The sequence below is a fragment of the Lytechinus pictus genome, chromosome 14, assembly GCF_037042905.1.
Source record: "Lytechinus pictus isolate F3 Inbred chromosome 14, Lp3.0, whole genome shotgun sequence".
In the NCBI taxonomy this organism is placed as follows: Eukaryota; Metazoa; Echinodermata; class Echinoidea; order Temnopleuroida; family Toxopneustidae; genus Lytechinus; species Lytechinus pictus.
In genome coordinates, this window is record NC_087258.1 from 8,295,991 (window position 1) to 8,316,259 (window position 20,269).

Here is a 20,269-nt window from a genome sequence, read left to right on the forward strand (position 1 = left end):
AGAGACTTCCATTACATTCAAAGTTGAAAAGGAAAGAGACAAACAGAGTCACCCTCATACATGAATTAACAACTCATTATTTTATTAAACACGAAAATGTAAATTTTGTACACATTTCTCTAGACAAGTATGTTCTTTTAAATATATATTCTTTATTTCTTTCAAAACGTACAGGGATTAAAATTCATAGAAATTAAGTATAAAGTAATGTTTGTATACTCTTTATAAAAAAAACACTTAAATATAGCAGCTATTGGATTATTTACATATACGCACCGTACTAGTTTATAACCTCATTATGTTTAATTTTGAGAGTTTGAAAGGGAATTGTTATGGCATTCATTATTTTCATGCAGGTTTAAACAAAAGATGTAACAAAAAAATCAATGAACATACATTATATGAACATGTAGCAAAATATCAGAAAATAATATGATCAATTACTCGAGATAAATGCAAAAGTATAAGTATTAAAAAAGACTAAATATGAGAGCACTGGTACCAAGCATTAGGATAGAGATAGTTCAAGGAAAAAAATTTGGTGTAAGCTTAAAAGAGGATGAAAATTGGTGCCTAGAGTAAATTAGTACACTTTTACAATGGGAGGTTATTCATGTAGGAAATTTCGACTACATTAATGGAAAACATTAGTCCCAACATATAAGGCTCTGGCTGCCTCTAAGAGGTGTTCCTAAAATCTTGGAAAGTCATGCAAATCAAGAAAATGTTAAGACTCTTTCATATTGCAAGACGCAAGTAGATTCTAGATCAGCTATATTTGTGTATTTAAAATAAGGATCTGTCACTAATCGAGCGATATTACGAATGACTGGTGATCCTTTCTTGAGGTAATTTATGCGCACAAAATTTCATTGGTGTGGATTTAACGCCTAGGAAAGGGTAACCAGTCGTTAGGAATAGCTTCATGAAACGCCTATCAGGGCCCCGTCTTACAAAGAGTTACGATTGATCCGATCAATCACAAGTATACGGAAATACATCAATGTCATAATTTTTCTTTAGGAAATTTGTTCTATGTCCTTTGAAAACAAAGAGAAGAATACTGAATCGTCAAGAAAACAGTGAATGTATTGAATATACATCATTTCTAGAAAATATTTTGAACAAACATGTAATTTTTCGATGTTGGCGTTGCTTACTTTCCATAGTTGCAATCGGTTGAATCAATTGGATTAGATTGATTGGATCAATCGCAACTCTTTGTAAGACGGGGCCCATGTCTTATTTCTGATGTTGAGAGTTTAAAAAAATCAAAATCATACCGACAACAAACAACACTGTTTTTAAATAAAAAGATATAACGTTACTACTTTTCCAGCCAGGGTATAACACAGCTATTCAATATAAACCTACCATTGGAGAATCAGAAAACCAAAGATTATAGAGAGAAAATACAGAACTTTGGAGGAAATCAGAATGATGCCGTTGCCTGTTGTCATGGTTGGGTTTGGTGGTTCTGAGAAAATATGAAGAATATTTAAAACTTCTGATTATTACAGACGGTAGTGAAAGTTGTTAAGAGTTCGATGCACTATGCAATTCACTTCATTCATATTGCCAAATTTACCTCGAAGGGATTTTTTTTCTTAGTGCTTGCACAAGAGGACAAAACTGGTTAATATATATAATTTCATATTTCAGGTTAAAGTTCGTAAGAAAGCGAGGACAAATGGGTCGAAAACCAAAAGAAGAAGAAGAAAGAAAGAAAAATAAGGAGAAGAAGAAGAAAAGTAGAAGCAGAAAAAAGAAGATGAAGAAGACTTATAAGAAGAAATAGAGATAAAGAAGAAGAAGAAAAAGAAGAGGCAAAAAAGAGGAAGAATAAAGGAGAATAAACAGAAAAAGACGAAGACGAAGAAAAATAAGATAAGAAGGACATTTGAATACAACCTATTGATATGGACAATCGCATTCCAGTGTTCTCACTACGTTCCTAAAACTAGTTTACTGGAAACTAGTTTAGTGGAAACTAGTTTAACGCGTAGTGAGAACGGTCGAAGCGGTCTTTGAAGCGATCTTCCAAACCAGTTTGGAAAACCACCTCGCGATGTAGTTTTCAAGATCGCTTTGCCTCGTTAAACTGGTTTTAGCGTAAGTGAGGACACAACCGTTCTTCGGGAAGCGATCTTCGCACATTTTGAGCGCGCTACTCCACACGACAGGTGTAGAATGCCTATGCTGCGGTTTCGAATTTCGCGCGAAACGTGTCACCCCACTGAGAGCGTTTCCATAGCAACAAGAGCGCTTTATGTGAAGTGATTTTGAAAACCACTTTCGTGTGATCATGTAGGTCCATGGTGTGATCAAGTGGGAACGCTAGCAAAGCGATCTTCCAAAGTGGTTTCCTGAATCGGTTTCCAGTAAACTAGTTTTAGAAAGCGTAATGAGAACGGCCTCATATGTGTGAGTGACCTGGGTCCCGTAACACAAAGGTTTGCGATGAATCGCGAATATGAAAGAACCGCACTGATTGGTTCCCGGTCAGATCTTGATTGGTCATTGGTATTTAGCGATTGATTGCAAACCTTTGTTTACGGAGCCCAGGAGAGCGTTTCGTCTACATGTATATTTCGTCCGACAAGTTGTCAGATCTGACAACTTTACTTGATTTTGATTGGCTGAGAATCACGGTTACTATGGTAACTGTCGGATAAAACAGACTTTGTCATTTCGGAGCCTTTAAAGTGCCATCGACTTGACGACTTGGCGAGATCCTTTATCTTGCCATGTCGACATAATAACCTGATTATGTCGACATGGCGAGATACGTTATCTCGCCAAGTCGACTTGTAAAAAGTTATGTGTCGACATGGCGAGATATTTTATCTTGACAAGTTGACTTATAAAAAGGTATATGTCAACTTGGCGAGATATTTGGACTCTCGCCGGGCCTCGGACATTTCATATCTCGCCATGTTTTATAAGTCGACTTGGCAAGATCTCCCCATGTCGACATAATAAGGTTATTATGTCGACATGGCAAGATAAAGTATCTCGCCAAGTCGTCAAGTCGATGGCAGTTTAAAGGCTTCGTATGTCATATATGTCGTCCGACAAGTCCTTACATGAAACACTCACCAGGTTTGTATTAATTTTTGTTTACAAGCAGATGTCTAAATCTCAAAACGTCTAACACCATCATGGCTAAACCCACTTGATCTACTTTTCGCATTTTGCCAAGTGAAAATTTAGTAAATAAACGGCGTATCTAATAGAATAATAATGATTCTTAGTTACCCAGGATAGCCAATTCAGGTTATATGAACTGTTCTCTCAGCATACAACGCAATAATATTATACCCCTTCTCTATTTTAATATGTCGAGAGCCTACAAGAAGGCAAAATACAAAGGGGATCGAACACACGACCTCCTGTTCATGAGGCGGACGCTCTACCACTGAGTCACTGTGTCCGGTGGTATGTGGTGTGCAGACATAGCGATATGGCACGAAGTGGTTTTGCCTATCTTGAAATTGAACAAAATTGTGAATGGGCCAATGGAAATTAGAACGAATGGTATCTCGGGATAATAATAGTATAGGTAAATTTACCCAGGGTAGCCACTTCAGTTTCGAAAAATGTTCTACCAGCGGGCCCTGCTATTATTAGACCATGATTTGGGATAAGACCAAACGCAAAGTAGAAACTGGGTGTTTAGACCGAATGGCAATTTACCATTAAGACGTGGTGGGGGTGCGGTGGATGGAGAGGGGGGGGGGGAACATACCTGTCGTGGACATGGTGGACGAGTCATTATAAACCTCGTAGAGGGAAATAGTTCCGCTTACTGTACTCGTAACCATCAACATAGGCACTCCTGTTACGCTCTCAGATACAGGAATAAACCTTTAGAAACAGAGATGAATGAAAAATAACTCCTCCTCAATATTTTATTTACCTTTTAAGGAATTGAACAGTCTTGTCTTAATTTATATAATGTTTACTATGAAATATCAACCTCTTTTATTTAAATTGTAGCAAAGTACTAAAAAGGTTCAAGACTCTTTGGCTTCAGCAAAGGCCCACAGGTCCATGTCAGTTTCATTGATGTCGTGCACCCTTTTCCTCAGAAAATTTATTGAAATAATCAGGAAAGTTTCAATACTTCGTATTTCCAATTTGTCAAAGCATTGCATTTCAAAACAACATAATAACAAGGAAACTGCTTTCAGATGGTAATTTCCCAAAATTTTCTTCAGAAATATTGCAGCATTTACTTGAGATCTTCAGGATCGAGGTCGCCCAGGTTGCGATTGTCAAGAAGGTTTTGGAACGTATCATCACGACCACCCGCACGATACACGCTTTCAAATGTCGGTACGACCTCACCGGATTCGAGAGAGTAGATGAGGATCGCTGCTGTACGATCCACGCCGACGAAAAGTATACGACGTCCACCGAGTTCACCGATCTCCACCGATTCACATTCGGGACCCTTTAAGGATAATAATTTTTTTCAGAAAACCAATGAAATTGGGATAGATGACAAAAGATGACAAAAGATGACAAAAACCTATATTATGCAATTGGTTTATAAACAGGGGTGGGGTCGGAGTATACAGTAGTTTTTTTTATTCTTCCGAGTCAAATACAGTTGCTTTTCTGGATTACAATTTTAATAATAGAGCCTACATGTATTTTATATAGTGTAGGTCCACATATAAGAAATGTATGGGTCTTTCCGAATAATAGTACATATTAGGCCTCCGAGTCCGTTATATCAAAGATACTTCCACGGAATCCTTGATTTTGATTGGCTGTTGAGCATTGTTACCATGGTAGTTGCCAATTAATTACAAAGTTACTATAATAACATTTTTTATCAATCATGGCCCAGGCATTTGCAATAATATATGTACAGTACATTCCGACGGCAATTGAAAGTTTGGATGAGTAAAATAAAACTAATGTCAATTAGAATATACCAGATTATCGGAGCGCTTGTCAAAAAAATCAATTGGTTTGTCTTCGTCGGCATCATCTGGTTTCGTGTTCGTGTTGAAGACGTCAGGGTAGAACTTGGCTATCATCTTCTCCACCTCGTCGCCACTGTCGTAGACGAGTGTCATGTTGGAGGCCCTGAAGATGGAAAACCCTCGTGCTCCAAAGAAATAAAGCTTCTCAATTTTTCCCGAACTGTCCAGACCATCGACGGTGCTGAAATGCAGACGTCCTGTCAATATAAAAAGGAATCATCATGCCAATGACATTTTTTTGTTTTCCCCGGGCGTGCTTGGGACTGTTTCATTAGGAAGCAGTTCTTAAAGTTATATATGAATTAAATAAGGACGGAACTAAGAAGCGAGTCAGATATCCAAGCTTTTCCCTGTTTCAACAACGAATTGAGAACGTGTTTGAATTTTCATTCAAACCCTATCGATTGAGACGTCTTGAAAATATACCCTCATGTTAATTCAAATATCTAAATGAATGTATTACACATTAAGCATTGAGGTAAACAAATTTATTTTTTAAAAAAGAAAGAAAAGCTGCCTGATCGGAAATTGAAAAGAGCAGAAGCCGTGATACCACTCTAGAACTGCCTTTTGCACCAAGTTGATATTGTATTTTGGGATTATGTGTTATTGTTTCGCAAAATTTACATGAGGTTCCCTTATGATTAGGAGTACTATTTAGAGAATCTGATCGAAGTAATCAATCCGAAATAATATCATTTGTACATTGCACGGCAATAGACAGGAACAAAAAGACAATTAAACAGAAAATAAATTAATACAATAAACAAAATGAAAGAATACATAATGTTTGCTCACCAAGGATGTTATTGTCATCTAGTTTAGCTATCAGCTCGTCATCAAATGTGTCTGCAAAATCATCTAATAAGAAACACACCAAACGGAAGTGGATATGAAATTCATAATGAACATAATTTTCTTTCGTATTGTCAATCCAACTAAATCATGCAAAATCAATTGATGAATCAAGAACATAAATATCAGAAAATTGTCAGTCTGTTTAATAGGTTATTCATTATTCTACCATAGTAATCAGCTGTACAAAGGTGCGTTCGCAGGCAGGGCACTGGGGACGATTTTTTTCTACTGGGGGTGCTGATGGAAATTTGACAAGAAAAAAAAACTATTTAAAAAAAGGTGCACTGAAAAATGGAGGTCATTTTGCTCCTGAGAAATTTGACAAGCAAAAAAAAAGAAGGGTTTCAATTGAAAAATGAAGATCATTTTTGTTACATTTATCAAATTTTTCACACCTACCTGAATTCCAGGGGTGCTGCCTGTGCAGCCTATGGAGAATAATACACGCAGCACCCCTAGCATGCACCCCTCTTCACAGGGCCATGTCATCCTCGGTGGTTATATATTTCTTTTCAAATGCTGTGTAACCATTATGCTGTAAACACTTGACACCGATTATATATATTTATCAAAGGGGTACTCTGGGCTGAAAATAGTTAAATCTATGTTAACAAAAAGTAATAAATAAAATTTCACTTTGCAAAACGCAGTGTCATAAGAATGGCATAATCTGATAATAACAAAGTTATTGATATTTTAGTTTAGCATTGTGAAAACAGTCATACGTAAGCAGTCATAATACATAGGTGGGCTCATGGGGTCATGTTCCAACCTTCTTTTTATGTTACATGGAATTGAAATTATTTGATGTTTCCATACAATCGCCAATAGGGAGGGGAGGAAAACAAACTTTTTTTCCATTTCATTCCGTAATCATGATAAAGGATAAGTATCTTCCTAGATAAATTATGCGAGCGCGAGCTGAGAAAATTAATATTCCGATCTGAAAACGGGGCAATTTAACAGGAAATAGATCACACCATTTCAATTGATTGATTGATGGCCAATAAATGACATAAACAAGGAAATAAATTAAATATTTTGAATACATGATCTCATCTTATAATCAGAGGGGATGAATGAACAGGTCATCCCCAAGTCCTGAAATAAAAGGGAATTCCTTGCAGATTTACGCCCATGACTGAACGTGAATAAATATAATTTGCACCACTTAACATGAGTAAATAGATAGCAATCTTGTTAGCTGAACCTGACTACATGCTACTTAATACAAAAATTAGGATGGAGAGGTTTCCTGATGTGCTCATTATCTTTGTTATATCAAGAAGATTCTATGACTGGAGTTTCCTGTTTCCTGAAATGCTCATTATCTTTGTTATATCAAGAAGATTCTATGACTGGAGTTCCAACAGGCAACACATTTATTCAAGCAGCTGTTCATTTCTAAAGAAGCACACAAGATAGAATGGCAGTAAAGACCTTTTTGATGTCCGCCTTCGAAGCCGCCAGTTTCAGCGAAGAAATCAGAGGAGTGAAATTTTACGAATATCCATTTGTATAAATTTTCCATCTTTGATATTAATAAACAAACTGAAAGTTAAACGCATGACAAGACATCAGTAGCGAAGCACTATTACCAGGATTACACTGAGATATAGGCCCAGATTATATCAATTAACCTTTAATTAGTGAAAAAAGTAAGAATTTGACCTTTTACTGAAACCAGCTTTTAACACTTTTCCGATCGTTTGCGGCAAATGAAAATTTCAAATGTGGTCGGTAGAATATTGCTATTCATTATTGTATATGCCAGACGAGTGCCCGCACATGCCCAGTTGAGTAAATTTGAGTCATATTTCAGGACATATTGCATAGTTTATTTTCGCATGCCTCCGAATTATGTACTTCACATATAACCAGACCAGATGCGGCGAAAAGTAATTATCATCACAATAGCATATTTCCCTTTTTATATGACCTATAGCTGCGGGAATCATTTGTCTACACAATTGCAAGAGATGTTGAGCAAAGTGCATGCCTGACATATACTTTCTGCTGGCGGTTTTTAACCTTGTTCAAAGGGATTCTTTTTGTTGTTACTCCATCTCAATTGAAACCTCCTTGGTTATATGATTGAATCATATCACATAAAACTTAATCAAGTTGTAGGAAATGCATTGTAGTTTACGGACGTAAAGAATATAAACAATACAATCTTGTAATTCTAGTACCCAACTGGGCGTTGTGGCGTGCGCCTGTAATCCAAGCTATGTGGGGAAGTTACAAATTGATGCAGAGATTCGAGGTTCGATCCCTGGTCACGTCTTTCGGATGGTGACGTTAAAGGTAGGTCCCAGACGTAAATAATCATATCTGATTGATACACGTCTGACAAAACTCAAATACACACACACACACACCATCTAGAGTGCCATTAACATTTTTCGTGGGACACGCTGTAGTATAAAGTTCATGGTGTTAGGTCAACACCACTGGCGTATTATAACTCTTTCCATTTGACATTTTAGCACTATAGGCTTGCCTTATTTAGTGTCACGTTCAAAATCCACGGTGCATACTAAACCGATTGATTCTACAAGCACTATAGAGTGGCCTGTCTACATGGGGGTATAGCAAGGAGATGCTACCCCCCCCCCCCCCACCCCCATCGAAAAATAAAAACATACAAAACGTGAATGTGGAAAGATTGTGAAAGTAGATTAAACCAGTGACAAACACGGAGAAGAAAATGGGCAGACCACATGGGCGTGGCCCTTACCTCACACACCAACCTCGCTCCTTCCTTCCAAATTGATACAAATAAAAATACATCTAAAGAAATAACATTGTCATTACAAAGCCTTTCGCATACAAAAATTTAGCAGTTGAACCTGAAAATGTTTTCCCTTCAAAGAGAAGTCAGACCGCCAATTTAAGAAAAACCATTGGTTTAACAATGATCTAAAGAAGATGTGTAGGAAGAAAAATATCTTGTATCGAAAATATATAAAAAATCCAACTGAATATAGAAAAATAACTTATAATAAATATATAAATAAAGTAACTAGTGCAATACGGCAGTGCAAACAATTGTATTATAAAACTCGTTTTTATAATGTACAGAATAATATCAGAAGAACATGGAACGTAATCAATGATCTGTTGAATAAAAAAGGCAACAGTACAACATATGACTATCAATCATTTTGGCAGAAACGTATCTGATTGCAAGGAAATTGCAAATTTATTTAATAAATATTTTACAACTATCGGACTAGACATAACTAATACCTTGCCACAATCTTGCTGTACTTATGATCATTTCTTGCCACCCCAAAATTTGTTGAATTCATTTTTCCTTAGCCGCATACAACCTAGTGAAATAATTAAAATTGTGTCTGAACTTCAGCCAAACAAAAGTCCTGGTTATGATGGCATTGATTGTAATGTTTTTAAAAAAGCAATTCATCTTTTAGTCACACCTTTGTGTAGTATTTTTAATTTGTCAATAGAAAAGGGAGTTTTCCCTAGTTCCCTAAAATTAGCCAAATGTGTATCCATATATAAAAAAGGGGATAGATCTGTATTATCTAACTATAGACCAATTTCTATCCTATCTGTGATTTCTAAGTTATTGGAGAAACTTATACACAAACGGTTATTGTCATATTTATTTTACAATAATATTATATCTAAGAAACAGTTTGGTTTTAGACCCAATTATTCTACCTATATGGCATTAATTGATTTTTGTGATAAAATAGCGAATGCATTTGAAAATAAGCAATTTTTCATTGGGATCTTCTTAGACTTATCAAAAGCTTTTGATTGTATAAATCATGACATTCTTACAGAGAAAATGAAATATTATGGTATCAGAGGTCTTGCTTTAGATTGGTTTAAAAGTTATCTTTACAATCGCAGACAGTATGTACATTTCAATAATTATTCATCCCCTATACAAAACATTAATATTGGTGTTCCTCAGGGATCTGTTTTAGGTCCTCTACTTTTTATTATGTAAATAAATGACTTACATTTTATTAGTAATATATTAGATTCTGTATTATATGCAGATGATAGTAATTTTTTTATAACTGGAAATGATATACAGAATGTCTGTGCAATACTAAATGGGGAGTTGTGTAAGATAGGCCAGTGGTTTTTAGCTAACAAGCTGAAACTAAATACTGACAAAACATCGTGCGTGGTATTCCACACAATGTATATGCGACAGAACAATAATTTGTATGTACCAAATTACAAATATAATTTTTCTCGATCAACCGTTAAATATTCTGGACCGAGTATATGGAATAGCCTTCCTAGTAGCCTGAAATCTTGCCAAAGTCTTTCGACTTTTAAACGAACATTCAAAAATTTTCTTCTGAACTTATATTGATTTGCCTTATCCGTTCCTCCCCCCCCCCCCTTGGTTTTCGTTTTGGTAAATCTTTTGTGTTATAGGGATTGACCTTTGAAAGGTCTTGAGGCCTATTGTTAATCCCACCACTTTCTGTTAATATTTACTATATTTATAATGTACCCTTTTGTATTCACGTTTGAATGTATTTTTTAATGTTTTTTTTTATGTGTTTTTTTATGCTATTGTACCTGTATTTTTACCAGATTGTGGAAATAAATAAATCTAAATCTAAAATCTAAAATAAGGGAATTTAAATTGAGGACAAGTGGTCCTGTAAAATAAGTTCCCTTATACGCAATACAATGGAGTATTAATTTATAGATAGATAATAAGTTACCAATACTGGAAAACATAAAACATTGAAAAAACAAAGACAAAAATAAAGAAAAACTTGATTAAACCAATTAGAAGCACGGTTAGTGACTTGCGTTTGATTGTTAGTTGTTTTTTAACGCAACTCTTTCTGCAACAGGCCCCTGGACTAACATTATGCCATCGAGAAAATTCTTTGAAAATATTTGATCCAAATAAAGAAATATCTATTTAGTCACTGGTTCTTGAGCTCCGAATCATGAGCTGAAGGTGCCTATGGCAAGGTTGTGCCCTCTCCATGTATAGGATTAGAGATCAGGGGTAAAAATACACATGCAGGGGTTCACAAGAATGGCCCCTGACAGCCTGGAATGCTCCCGAAGTGTAGATCATAGGGGAGCCGAATCGGCAGCTCACCCCCCCCCCCCCCCCCCATATGAAGGTGCAAAAGGGGGGAAAGAAAAAGAAGAAGATATAAATAAAAGGGAATGAAAGGATACATAATAAATTCCGTAGCATACTAGCATATTTCCGTGATCCTCACGGCTGAATGGGTCAAATTCTTTAGTTCGATCACAATAGAGACCTACAAATATATGGTTCGATTGACAGAATACACTAGCCTAAACGTTTACATTGTTTACTCACCTTCTCATCGGAACTCATGTGTTGGATTTCGTTTCCTTCAAAATGTGAAATTTCTCAACTTTGTTTGTTTGTATTTATGTTGTTCGAGATAGTATTTGCTGTTTTAACATTTTTTTTTTATTTGCAAACGCATGAACCTCTAGTTCTCTGAGTATAGGCCATTCGATTTGGATGCTGATTTTTATGGTGATTTCTAACTGGGGACTTCAAATTTACCTAGCAAAAAATGGTTATGCACGGACATAGGGACGCGCCTGGCTCCTTGCATAACCCTTAATTTGAGAGTGCTTTTAATTCTTTCTTTGGAAGCCTCCAGTTATGGCCGCCAAATATTGCTGATCAATACATTGATGATCGCTCTGAACATAGCATGGGGAAATTGTATGAAATGGTGTCATCCCCATGTTTACCTATCGTGTTGTGCACCTTCATGTGGTCTTGCTATCACGTCGGCATAATGAAGGTGATTGGGGTCTATCTTGAAGACATCAGCAATGATCTTGGAACAACAGCCACAGATCTCGGCTTGGCGCTTGGACTCCTCACTTTATTTTGCAATTTTCCAAGTAAGAATACCCTACACGCTCTTAACCTTCCCTATTAACTACACCCCTTTTCATCTCAGATCATTTCGTTTTGTTTATTTCCATTTCCAACGCATACATTTCGTTTCGTGCAATTTGATATAGCAGATTATAAACAATGAAATATATAACAAATTTCTACGTACCCTACACTCCCCCAAACCTTCCCGATTAACTAAATTCTCATTTCATTGATGTATTTGCCTTTATACAGTTTTCAATGACATCCCTTAGTGTTTTATTTTTGTAATAATTAGTCGAAAGCTCGTGAGTATTTCAATTTATTTTACGTATGGACTTATTCGGGTAACATATTTCAATTGACTTCAAACAAATCAAGGTATTTTATTTCACAAATATGATACGAAGCTGGATCAATACACACCCTAATTTCTTTAAGCGAGATAATGTTTAAAGATAACTACATGTATATATATCTATATGCATGATAGACTAACATTGTGGTGTTTAATCCAGTCCCTTGTTCTTTTTTCCTTAATGACAATAGCATATTTAGGTTATATAATTATGTTTTTTCCCAGGCTTATAGAACATTAATGCGTGTGAATATATATTGTTAGAAATCATGAATTCAAAATGATGTTAATCACAATATTAATCTGCTCTTTGAATTACAACCACCATTCACAAAGGGGACAGAAGACACATCCCCCAAACAAAGATGTTAATGAAATAAACAAATAAATAAACAAGGATTAGGAAGAAATAGCATGTCTTCCATACCTTTTGGAAATTTAATGAATTGGCTCGCAAAATAATTTGCAAAAGTAGATAACAATTGTTCTCTACTTCTTTCATGCGCGCTATTCTATCTCATGAAATCTTAGCCCAAAATTGCACCAAATAGCACCAAACAAACGTTTTGGAGAAAATACGATATTTTTCAGTTGGTCGCTCCACAAGCTAGTAAGAGCAAAAATGTTCTGACATCTACGTTACAAAGTGTTTGAAGACAGTGGCAGTGAACAGCGATATTAATTTTTTAAAATCATATCTAAACATGCGTAAATAGTTTCGGAGGCAATTTGCGTCCCCCGCATAACAAAACAAATTCAAAAAGCTGTATATAAAAGCGTATATAAAAATAGGTTTTCAGTTTCTCTATAGGCCTATACTGCGTGAACGTAGACCTTCACAATCTTACTCAGGCGTTACACAGATACACATATTACAATGTCAATCCACCCCTTCGAATTCTCAAAGAAAGACCAATTGAAAAAAGGAGGTCAGATTTTCTTTTTTGTTTACATGTAGGTATGTCATCGCACTTTACTGAAATGAGCAAATCAACGTAGGCCTATATATGAAGGTCACATCTGCTCATGATGGCCAATCCCTCTAGCTTCATCAGAATATATTCAAATAGTTTTTTATACAATTAAATACAAAAGAACAAGTGGGGATATGACATCATCAGCCCACTTAAGGAATATTCATGAAGACATGCCTGAATAATGCAAATATTCAAAATTCAATAGCTTTGTTTTGTTATCCGATTTTGATCAACTTTTCAGCATTTTGCTCGATGAATATCATTATGGTTCGATCCCCAGCTTGCTATTTATGCCCTTTTTATTTATATCAATAAAAAATATGCAATATGCTTTCCTCCATAATAACAACTTTATGAAATTCCGTGGAAAATCGGCGGGGGAAGTGGGGCGTGGCGGATCTAGCCACTATGGACCCAATATCAGGGGTTATATTGATTTTGCACAATAGGCAGTAGACAGCCCCTCAAAACTACTGTCTCATCCAATTGGACCCTTGCGGGGGCAGCTTTTGTTTGTCATCGTCATTCTTGTTTCTGTTAATATGATAACATCTACAACAACATTTTTGTTATCCGATTTCGCTGATTGTGTTGATTTGTGGTTCTTTCCAGCTGTCATAATAGCTGCCCTCTATCGACGTCGTTCTATCCGTCGGAAGCTTCTGATATGTGGGGCGTGCCTTCCTCCACTTGGGATGGCTTTGATTTCCATGGCAACCAGTAATCTTCATATCGCCATCAGTCTATCGATAGCCGGTAAATTATTCATAATACAAATATTGATGGTCCTAATAAACCCAGTGTAGCCACTTTAGCTCTTATGAACCATTTCCCATCGGCCCCTACATAACATACCTTGTTTCAAATTCATACGTAGGATGTCGAACAATCTAACAAGAAAGAAGGTCCCATTTCCTAATCCGTTGGAATGGCTCGACCACGACCTCGTTCAAGAGGCGGGCGCTCTACCACTGAGCCATCACATCCGACTTTCGTGTTGAATTGTAATTCTATAAGAATTTTTTTTATAGAGAGTTGGGACCGAGATTAAAATCAAATCTCAAACTAATCTTGCCTAGTTAGTTTTAAGTTGGGTAAAAGCATCAGGTCCTCTTGAGAGAACGCTTTGCCTCACCTTTAAACTCTTTTTCACGATACTGTCCCAGCCAGATATATAAAATCCTTTCGATGCATTGGAGAGTCTCCCACTAGTCAAAACTACTGCAGAGACCATTTTTGCCCGCGTGATTCTCAACGTGTCCTCTGGGAAACGTTTCATTATTTTAATATGTTTCTTTGTCCGCCAAGATATTAGATCGGACAACTTTCGCTAGTTTTGATTGGCTGAGAAGCATTGAAACTTAGGGAAATATCGGATAAAACGTCCGATAAGTCTTTCCGTTCTATTAAGTTCTATTCGACAAGTTCTATTATTTTTATCCTGCAGTGACCAGAATAAAAGTTCTTCTCAGCCAATCAAAATGAAGGAAAGTTGTCAAATCTGACAACTTGTCGAACAAAAAATATTGATGATTAACCCCCCCCCCCCCCCCCCCCAGGTGTCAATTCAACATTAAGTGAGCTTATAAGTGCCAACCTGTGTATGGTGTTCCAGGATAATCAGCAATAATGCTCATTTGATGCTTTTAGTCGAAGCTAAATAAGTGTGTACATTTCTTCCAACTCATCTTCATTAGGTCTTGGCATCTGCATTCAAATGTTAAATTGCATCATGGCGTTGCATCTGGTGGCCAAAGAGAATTACAACGTGTTGTACGGCCTTGGTGTCACTGGCTACGGGGTAGGAATGGTTTTATTTCCCCTCATAGCTGAATTCCTACGTGGAACTTACGGTTGGAGAGGCGGACTGCTCATTCTAAGTGCCCTGATGGCACACATCATTCCCTGTGCTGCTAAAATTAATTTAGACGTATACAAAACGAACAAACAACTCAATGGATCCGATAGCAATTATCTAGCCCTACCCGATAGCGAGGAAGTGTGCCCGGAAGGATGTGAAAGGAAGACCAATAGAGAGGGGAGGGCCAGGGACCAATCAGGTGAGTTCGTGGAACATAATGTAGGGATATAAATTACTCATTTAAAAATAAAATATTGAGGCCTTTTACGTATATCTAGGAAATAATCGTTACATAATATCTTCAATTCAAAATCGTGTGATCAGATTTCCACCAACTGTCACAAGTAAAACACGAACTTGATTCGGGTTTGCTAGTTTCTACGCATTGACAATTCTATCAGAAAGTTAACAAATGGTATGCCTTACGATTAATCTCTCCACCTCGGAAATAAAATATCAAATCCGTTTTCACACAGTTTAAGTGTTATGGCGAGTAATTCAACTCTGTCCAAATCAAGTAATAACACAATTCTAGATACTAACACTGATTCTCTTCTTTCTCATTGATTCTCCTGTAAAGGAATCAACACTACGCAAGTTGGTGTCTGGCGTAGGATCACCACAATTATCCGCCAATCGGACTTCTTCGTAGATCCTTATTTCAACGCAGCACATGTTGTTAATATTTCGTTCTCTATGGTATATGCCTGCTGGCATTCCTTTATTGTACCTCATGCTTTGGAGAGGGGTCTTTCTATCCGTTACACTATCATCCTGACATTCATAGCATCGATTGGGAATATCATCAGCAGAACTGCTGTCGGGATCTTAACCAAAAACATCTTTCATCCAACTGATGTATATATCTTCGCCACATTGGTGAGCATCGTTTCTCTCCTATGCGATGTGTATTTCGTCAACTGCGTCGCCATGATAATGACGTCATGCTTTTCCGCGATGTCTATTGGAGGGAGGGCGGCGTTGGAAATACTTTACATGAGGGACAGGGCGTCTCCTGAGAAGTTTGACGTCGCGTTGGCAGTGGACAAATTTTGTTTCGGGATTGGGGCGGTACTTGGTGGCTACCTCGGAGGTGAGAAAAGCAGTGGAGCTGGTACGTTCTCATCAGACTAATGAATGGAGGGGCTGATTATTGCCAGTGCACCACTGCTCGCCCCTCCAATCATGAGTCTGATCCGAACGTACAACAACACCTGCTAACTGTAATGATAATGAATAAACTCAAACTGGCTTGCAACGTTTACTCACGTAATCACGTCGCGGCGCGCTATCACGTTTTGCGTACTACATTCGTAAAAAAATGACCCCCCCCCCCCCAATCTACAAAGTGTTGGGTTAATATGACTTAACACTTTGGTGAAATGCTACCAGCAAAATACGAATCATCCTGTAGGCCTAATAACAAAATTGACATGAATACAGGATGGTCTAGGGTGAGAGTTTTGGACTTTGTTGCACACAAACATTGTGGGCTAGTCGATCATGTCGGTTGGATATCATTTGGTGTGTGACGTCATGATTAGTCCTACTAGCAAGCTCTTGCAATTTTAAAAATCTTGATAAACTGTTGGGTAACGAGCGCAAAGCCACATGTCACGTATGTGCAAAACTGTGACTTTTCGTGATATCTCGGCGTGCTAAGTAACGAAGTGTAGACCTATACATGTATACACTTTGTCGATTAGAGGACGCGCTTTTACGAAATTGCTCAAAACGTGATAGCGCGCTGAGACGTGATTACGTGAGCATCTGCGTAGGGATTGCGAAAACACGCTAATAATACATCAGAAACAAAAACTTAAAAAGGTTTAAATTTTGTATTCATCGTTGTTTTCTATATGAACTCTACAGTATAGTTATTTCAAAGGTTAATCAAACGTGTAAACTCTTTAACAGTAAAGTTTATTTTTAATATTGAAAATAAAAAAACTTATAAATAACTACTGTAGAGTTCATAGTAGACATCGTTGCATAATATTTTAAATAGGGACATAGCCAGTCCTTTCTAACTTTGCCTTATCTTCTTTACAGGCATGATTGCAGACCGCTTCTCATCCTTCGAGGCTACATTTAGAATGTTACCCGTGATTGAAACCATCGTTCTCATACCCATGCTAATACTCAGGTGCAATCCGAAAGAAATTCCCCATAGTTCTTGAAGTTCATTGTGTCTGAGAAATGACTTCGAAAGGGAATTTGTCTCAGAGGTACATGACTGTAATCTCTTATGATGATTCAATTCGACTTGCAATCATGATGGCATTGCACGACCCATATGCGACATTGCATGTCTGTCTACCTTCCCCGTTTCTTATTACTATATTGTTAAGGATATGATTATAGTAACACTATGTTTGTTAAAGGTATAAAATACCAGTATACAATTCTCGCTACCCCAAATAGCGATTTCGCCAAGATCCGGGAAAATCCCTGTAACGTGCATTGCATTATGGGATAGCTTTTTCGGTATTACAACTTCCTGTTCGGAAGTCCAACGCACTGTTTTGCCATTTAGATCAACAGTGCCGTCATGCACAACAACACAACGTAGCTTTCGCTCGGAAAGTTCGTGATCACAACCCTCTCTTTCACTAACAGTTTTACAGCCTTTTCTGCTAAAGTCACTAATTCTGCCTGACGCTTTCCATTGCACGGTATTCATCTGTCAGTTAAGATTTTTTTAAGTTCCGAAACTGATTTTTATCCATTTTGTGGTCGACGAAAAATTGAACGAAATGAATGCTGAATATATTTAGTGTCTAGTTGAATACGATCGTGATGTCAGGCCGGTCGCTAAATGCAAAATTTTAAGATATTCATTATTTGTTTGATTTTTTTATAACCAAATAAAAACATGAATAAAAATTATTCTCACGTGAAATGCATTTTTTATTTTTATTTATAATTCAAATGGAATCAAAACTGACCAAATGTAATAAAAAGTATTATACTTTGTACATATTACGCTGATTGGCATCGATTTCAGCGTGGTGGAAAACTCAGTATCGCGAACCTCGCGCAAGCATGACTCTAAACCGGAAGTGGTGATGACGACCCGACGGAGTGAAAATTATCTCGTCTCGCGCATTATGAGATTTTTGTTCCTATTTGGGGTAGCGAGAATTGTGAATAAATCTTGCTATAAGCATGTTTGACATGGTTTAACCCACGGGCCAATTAGGTGCACTCATTTCCACCAACCAAAGAAAAAAAACTTATTCATCAACTGCCTTATAGAGTGAGGAGTTATATTCTTTTTGTTTAAAGGACAAGTCCAACCCAACCATTAGTCATGTTATTTGATTTGAATAAAAACAGAAAAATCCAACAGGCATATAACACTGAAAATTTCATCAAAATCGGATGTAAAATAAGAAAGTTATGGCATTTTAAAGTTTCGCCTAATTTCACAAAACAGTTATATGCACATTATGGTCGGTATGCAAATGAGAAGACCGATGGCGTCACCCACTCACTATTTATTTTGTATTTCATTATATGAAATATTCTAATTTCCTATTCATTGTCAAGTGAAACAAAGATTAATTCAGGGGGGGCAAGCTGCCCCCCCCCTGGCGGAGCTCACCGGGAAAATAAAAAAAAAACGGGAAAAAGAAAAAAAAGGGGGGAAGAAAGGGAAAGGGAAAGGAAAGAAAAAAGGGGAAAGGGAAAGGAAAAGGGAAAAGAAAACTAAGAAAAAACATAAAAAAGGGAAAACGGAAAGATAACGGGAAAAGGAAGGAAAAAGAACAAGTGACAAAGAACAATTCGCCCCGATATACAAATACATTAGCATGATTAGTAAGACAGGGAAATAAATTAAAGATGACAAAAAGGCAAACAAAAGCGGGAAATAAAGGCAGAATGGAATTAGCCAAAATCTAAATTGGAAAATAAAGAATAGGGACAAGATAACGTACACTACCGGGCTGCCGAGGATTGAGATAACGAGCGGGAAGAAAATTGGATGGTATATAGCATAATGTCGTATGAAAGTCTATCATAAACTTGCTAAATCTCCAAAGGCTCTGTCCAAGAGTCAAGACCCCGTGCAGTGGGGGCTCTTCATCTGTAACCTCCAATGGGTTCTATAACGGGCCCCTATATGGACCTTTCCTGCATTAAGCTTTACGTTGAAGCACTGGCGTACCGGGGGGTGGTTCCACAGCCAAGGGGAAATAAAAGAAAATAAAGGAGGCAGCGAAATGAGATGAATGAAAAAAAATATATGACATGATATTTGCTATAATGATGTAAAAATCTATCACATAATTAGAATTTCATTTTAACAGGCCATTTTTTTCTGGCTCGCTTCGCTCGCTGGCGACTTTTTACAAATTTTCCCACATTTGCTATGGTGTGCCCCTCACAATATTTGGATGATTACGATACACAACTGCATTGAATTTATGTGTTGTGTTAAAGCTATATAAATATACACGCAATTTGATTAAAATAAGTGGCCATCTGTAAGGTTTAAAATGGCTTTGATATCAAGAGGTTCCGGGGCTCTGCCCTGGACCCTACCCATAAAGCACTGTTATATGGATGAGTTTGGACCATGGCCCCCAAAAGTTCTACAACCAAACAAACAAAATGAGGAAAGAAAGGAAAGTGTATTATATTTTTCTGAATATCACGTTAAAATCTATCTTCATGTTAGATTCTCATGAAAAGGTAATTTTTTATCTCGCTCGCTTCGCTCGCTCGGGACCTATATCAAGCTACTTCTTGCCAAAAGCGCCATACTCGGCCCCCTCAAGCATATAGAGCTTCGCCCTGATGCTCACAATCATAAGTTCATAACAAAAATCCTGTTCACCGTGGCGTACAAAAAAAGAGAGAAAAAAGGAAAGAGAGGAGGGTGAATATATGATATCATCTTTTTAACATTATGTCAAAATCTATCACAAAATTGGATTTTTTGCAATAAAGATGTCAAATTTTTTTTGCTCGCTCGCTTCGCTCGCTCGCTTATATATATATACATTTTCCCGATACGCCATATCGCCCCCTCAAAATGTTTGCCTTATGACGCCATTGCCTGTTCAATGATATGACCGGGAAATTTTTGGCTCTTGCCCCCCCTGGCCACCGACCCCTGTTACGCCGAATTAGCATTGTTTTAATGCTATATGGTTAGGTCAAGTTGGTCCTTATTGTCAAATCTGTAAAAACTGAAATATTGTATAGTTCAAACAATAAAAAAACGAAAGAAATAGTGAGTGATGGACATCATCGACTGTCTCATTTGCGTGTCACTGAGATGTGTATATCACTGTTTTGTGAAAAATAAGCGAAACTTTA

The 20,269-nt window shown here is 37.1% G+C and overlaps 2 protein-coding genes across 2 annotated transcripts; one reads left to right on the forward strand and one right to left on the reverse strand.

Moving 5' to 3' along the window:
* Positions 1-132: 132 nt before the first annotated feature.
* Positions 133-11,210, reverse strand: LOC129275946 (gigasin-3a-like). The gene is made up of 7 exons (XM_064109733.1): positions 11,203-11,210; positions 10,580-10,584; positions 5,796-5,858; positions 4,947-5,194; positions 4,239-4,456; positions 3,749-3,867; positions 133-1,477 (listed from the first exon to the last, which is right to left on the reverse strand). Exons 1-7 carry the CDS (start codon positions 11,208-11,210, stop codon positions 1,371-1,373), a joined length of 768 nt encoding a protein of 255 aa, XP_063965803.1. The 3' UTR covers positions 133-1,370.
* A 233-nt stretch (positions 11,211-11,443) lies between these two features.
* LOC129275942 (monocarboxylate transporter 6-like) lies at positions 11,444-18,281 on the forward strand. The gene is made up of 5 exons (XM_054912401.2): positions 11,444-11,768; positions 13,693-13,836; positions 14,778-15,140; positions 15,522-16,034; positions 16,994-18,281. Exons 1-5 carry the CDS (start codon positions 11,573-11,575, stop codon positions 17,119-17,121), a joined length of 1,344 nt encoding a protein of 447 aa, XP_054768376.2. The 5' UTR covers positions 11,444-11,572; the 3' UTR covers positions 17,122-18,281.
* The last annotated feature ends 1,988 nt before the right edge of the window (positions 18,282-20,269 follow it).

Bases quoted from the DNA above. Each gene is read 5' to 3' on its own strand.
- LOC129275946 (XM_064109733.1), bottom strand. The intron at 5,195-5,795 runs GTGAGCAAACAT...TTATATTGACAG, and splicing joins AGATGACAATAACATCCTTG to GACGTCTGCATTTCAGCACC. The intron at 3,868-4,238 runs GTAAATGCTGCA...CTGTTTCTAAAG, and splicing joins CTCGATCCTGAAGATCTCAA to GTTTATTCCTGTATCTGAGA.
- LOC129275942 (XM_054912401.2), top strand. From the start codon at position 11,573: ATGGGGAAATTGTATGAAATGGTGTCATCCCCATGTTTACCTATCGTG. The intron at 11,769-13,692 runs GTAAGAATACCC...GGTTCTTTCCAG, and splicing joins TTTATTTTGCAATTTTCCAA to CTGTCATAATAGCTGCCCTC. The intron at 16,035-16,993 runs GTGAGAAAAGCA...TCTTCTTTACAG, and splicing joins ACTTGGTGGCTACCTCGGAG to GCATGATTGCAGACCGCTTC.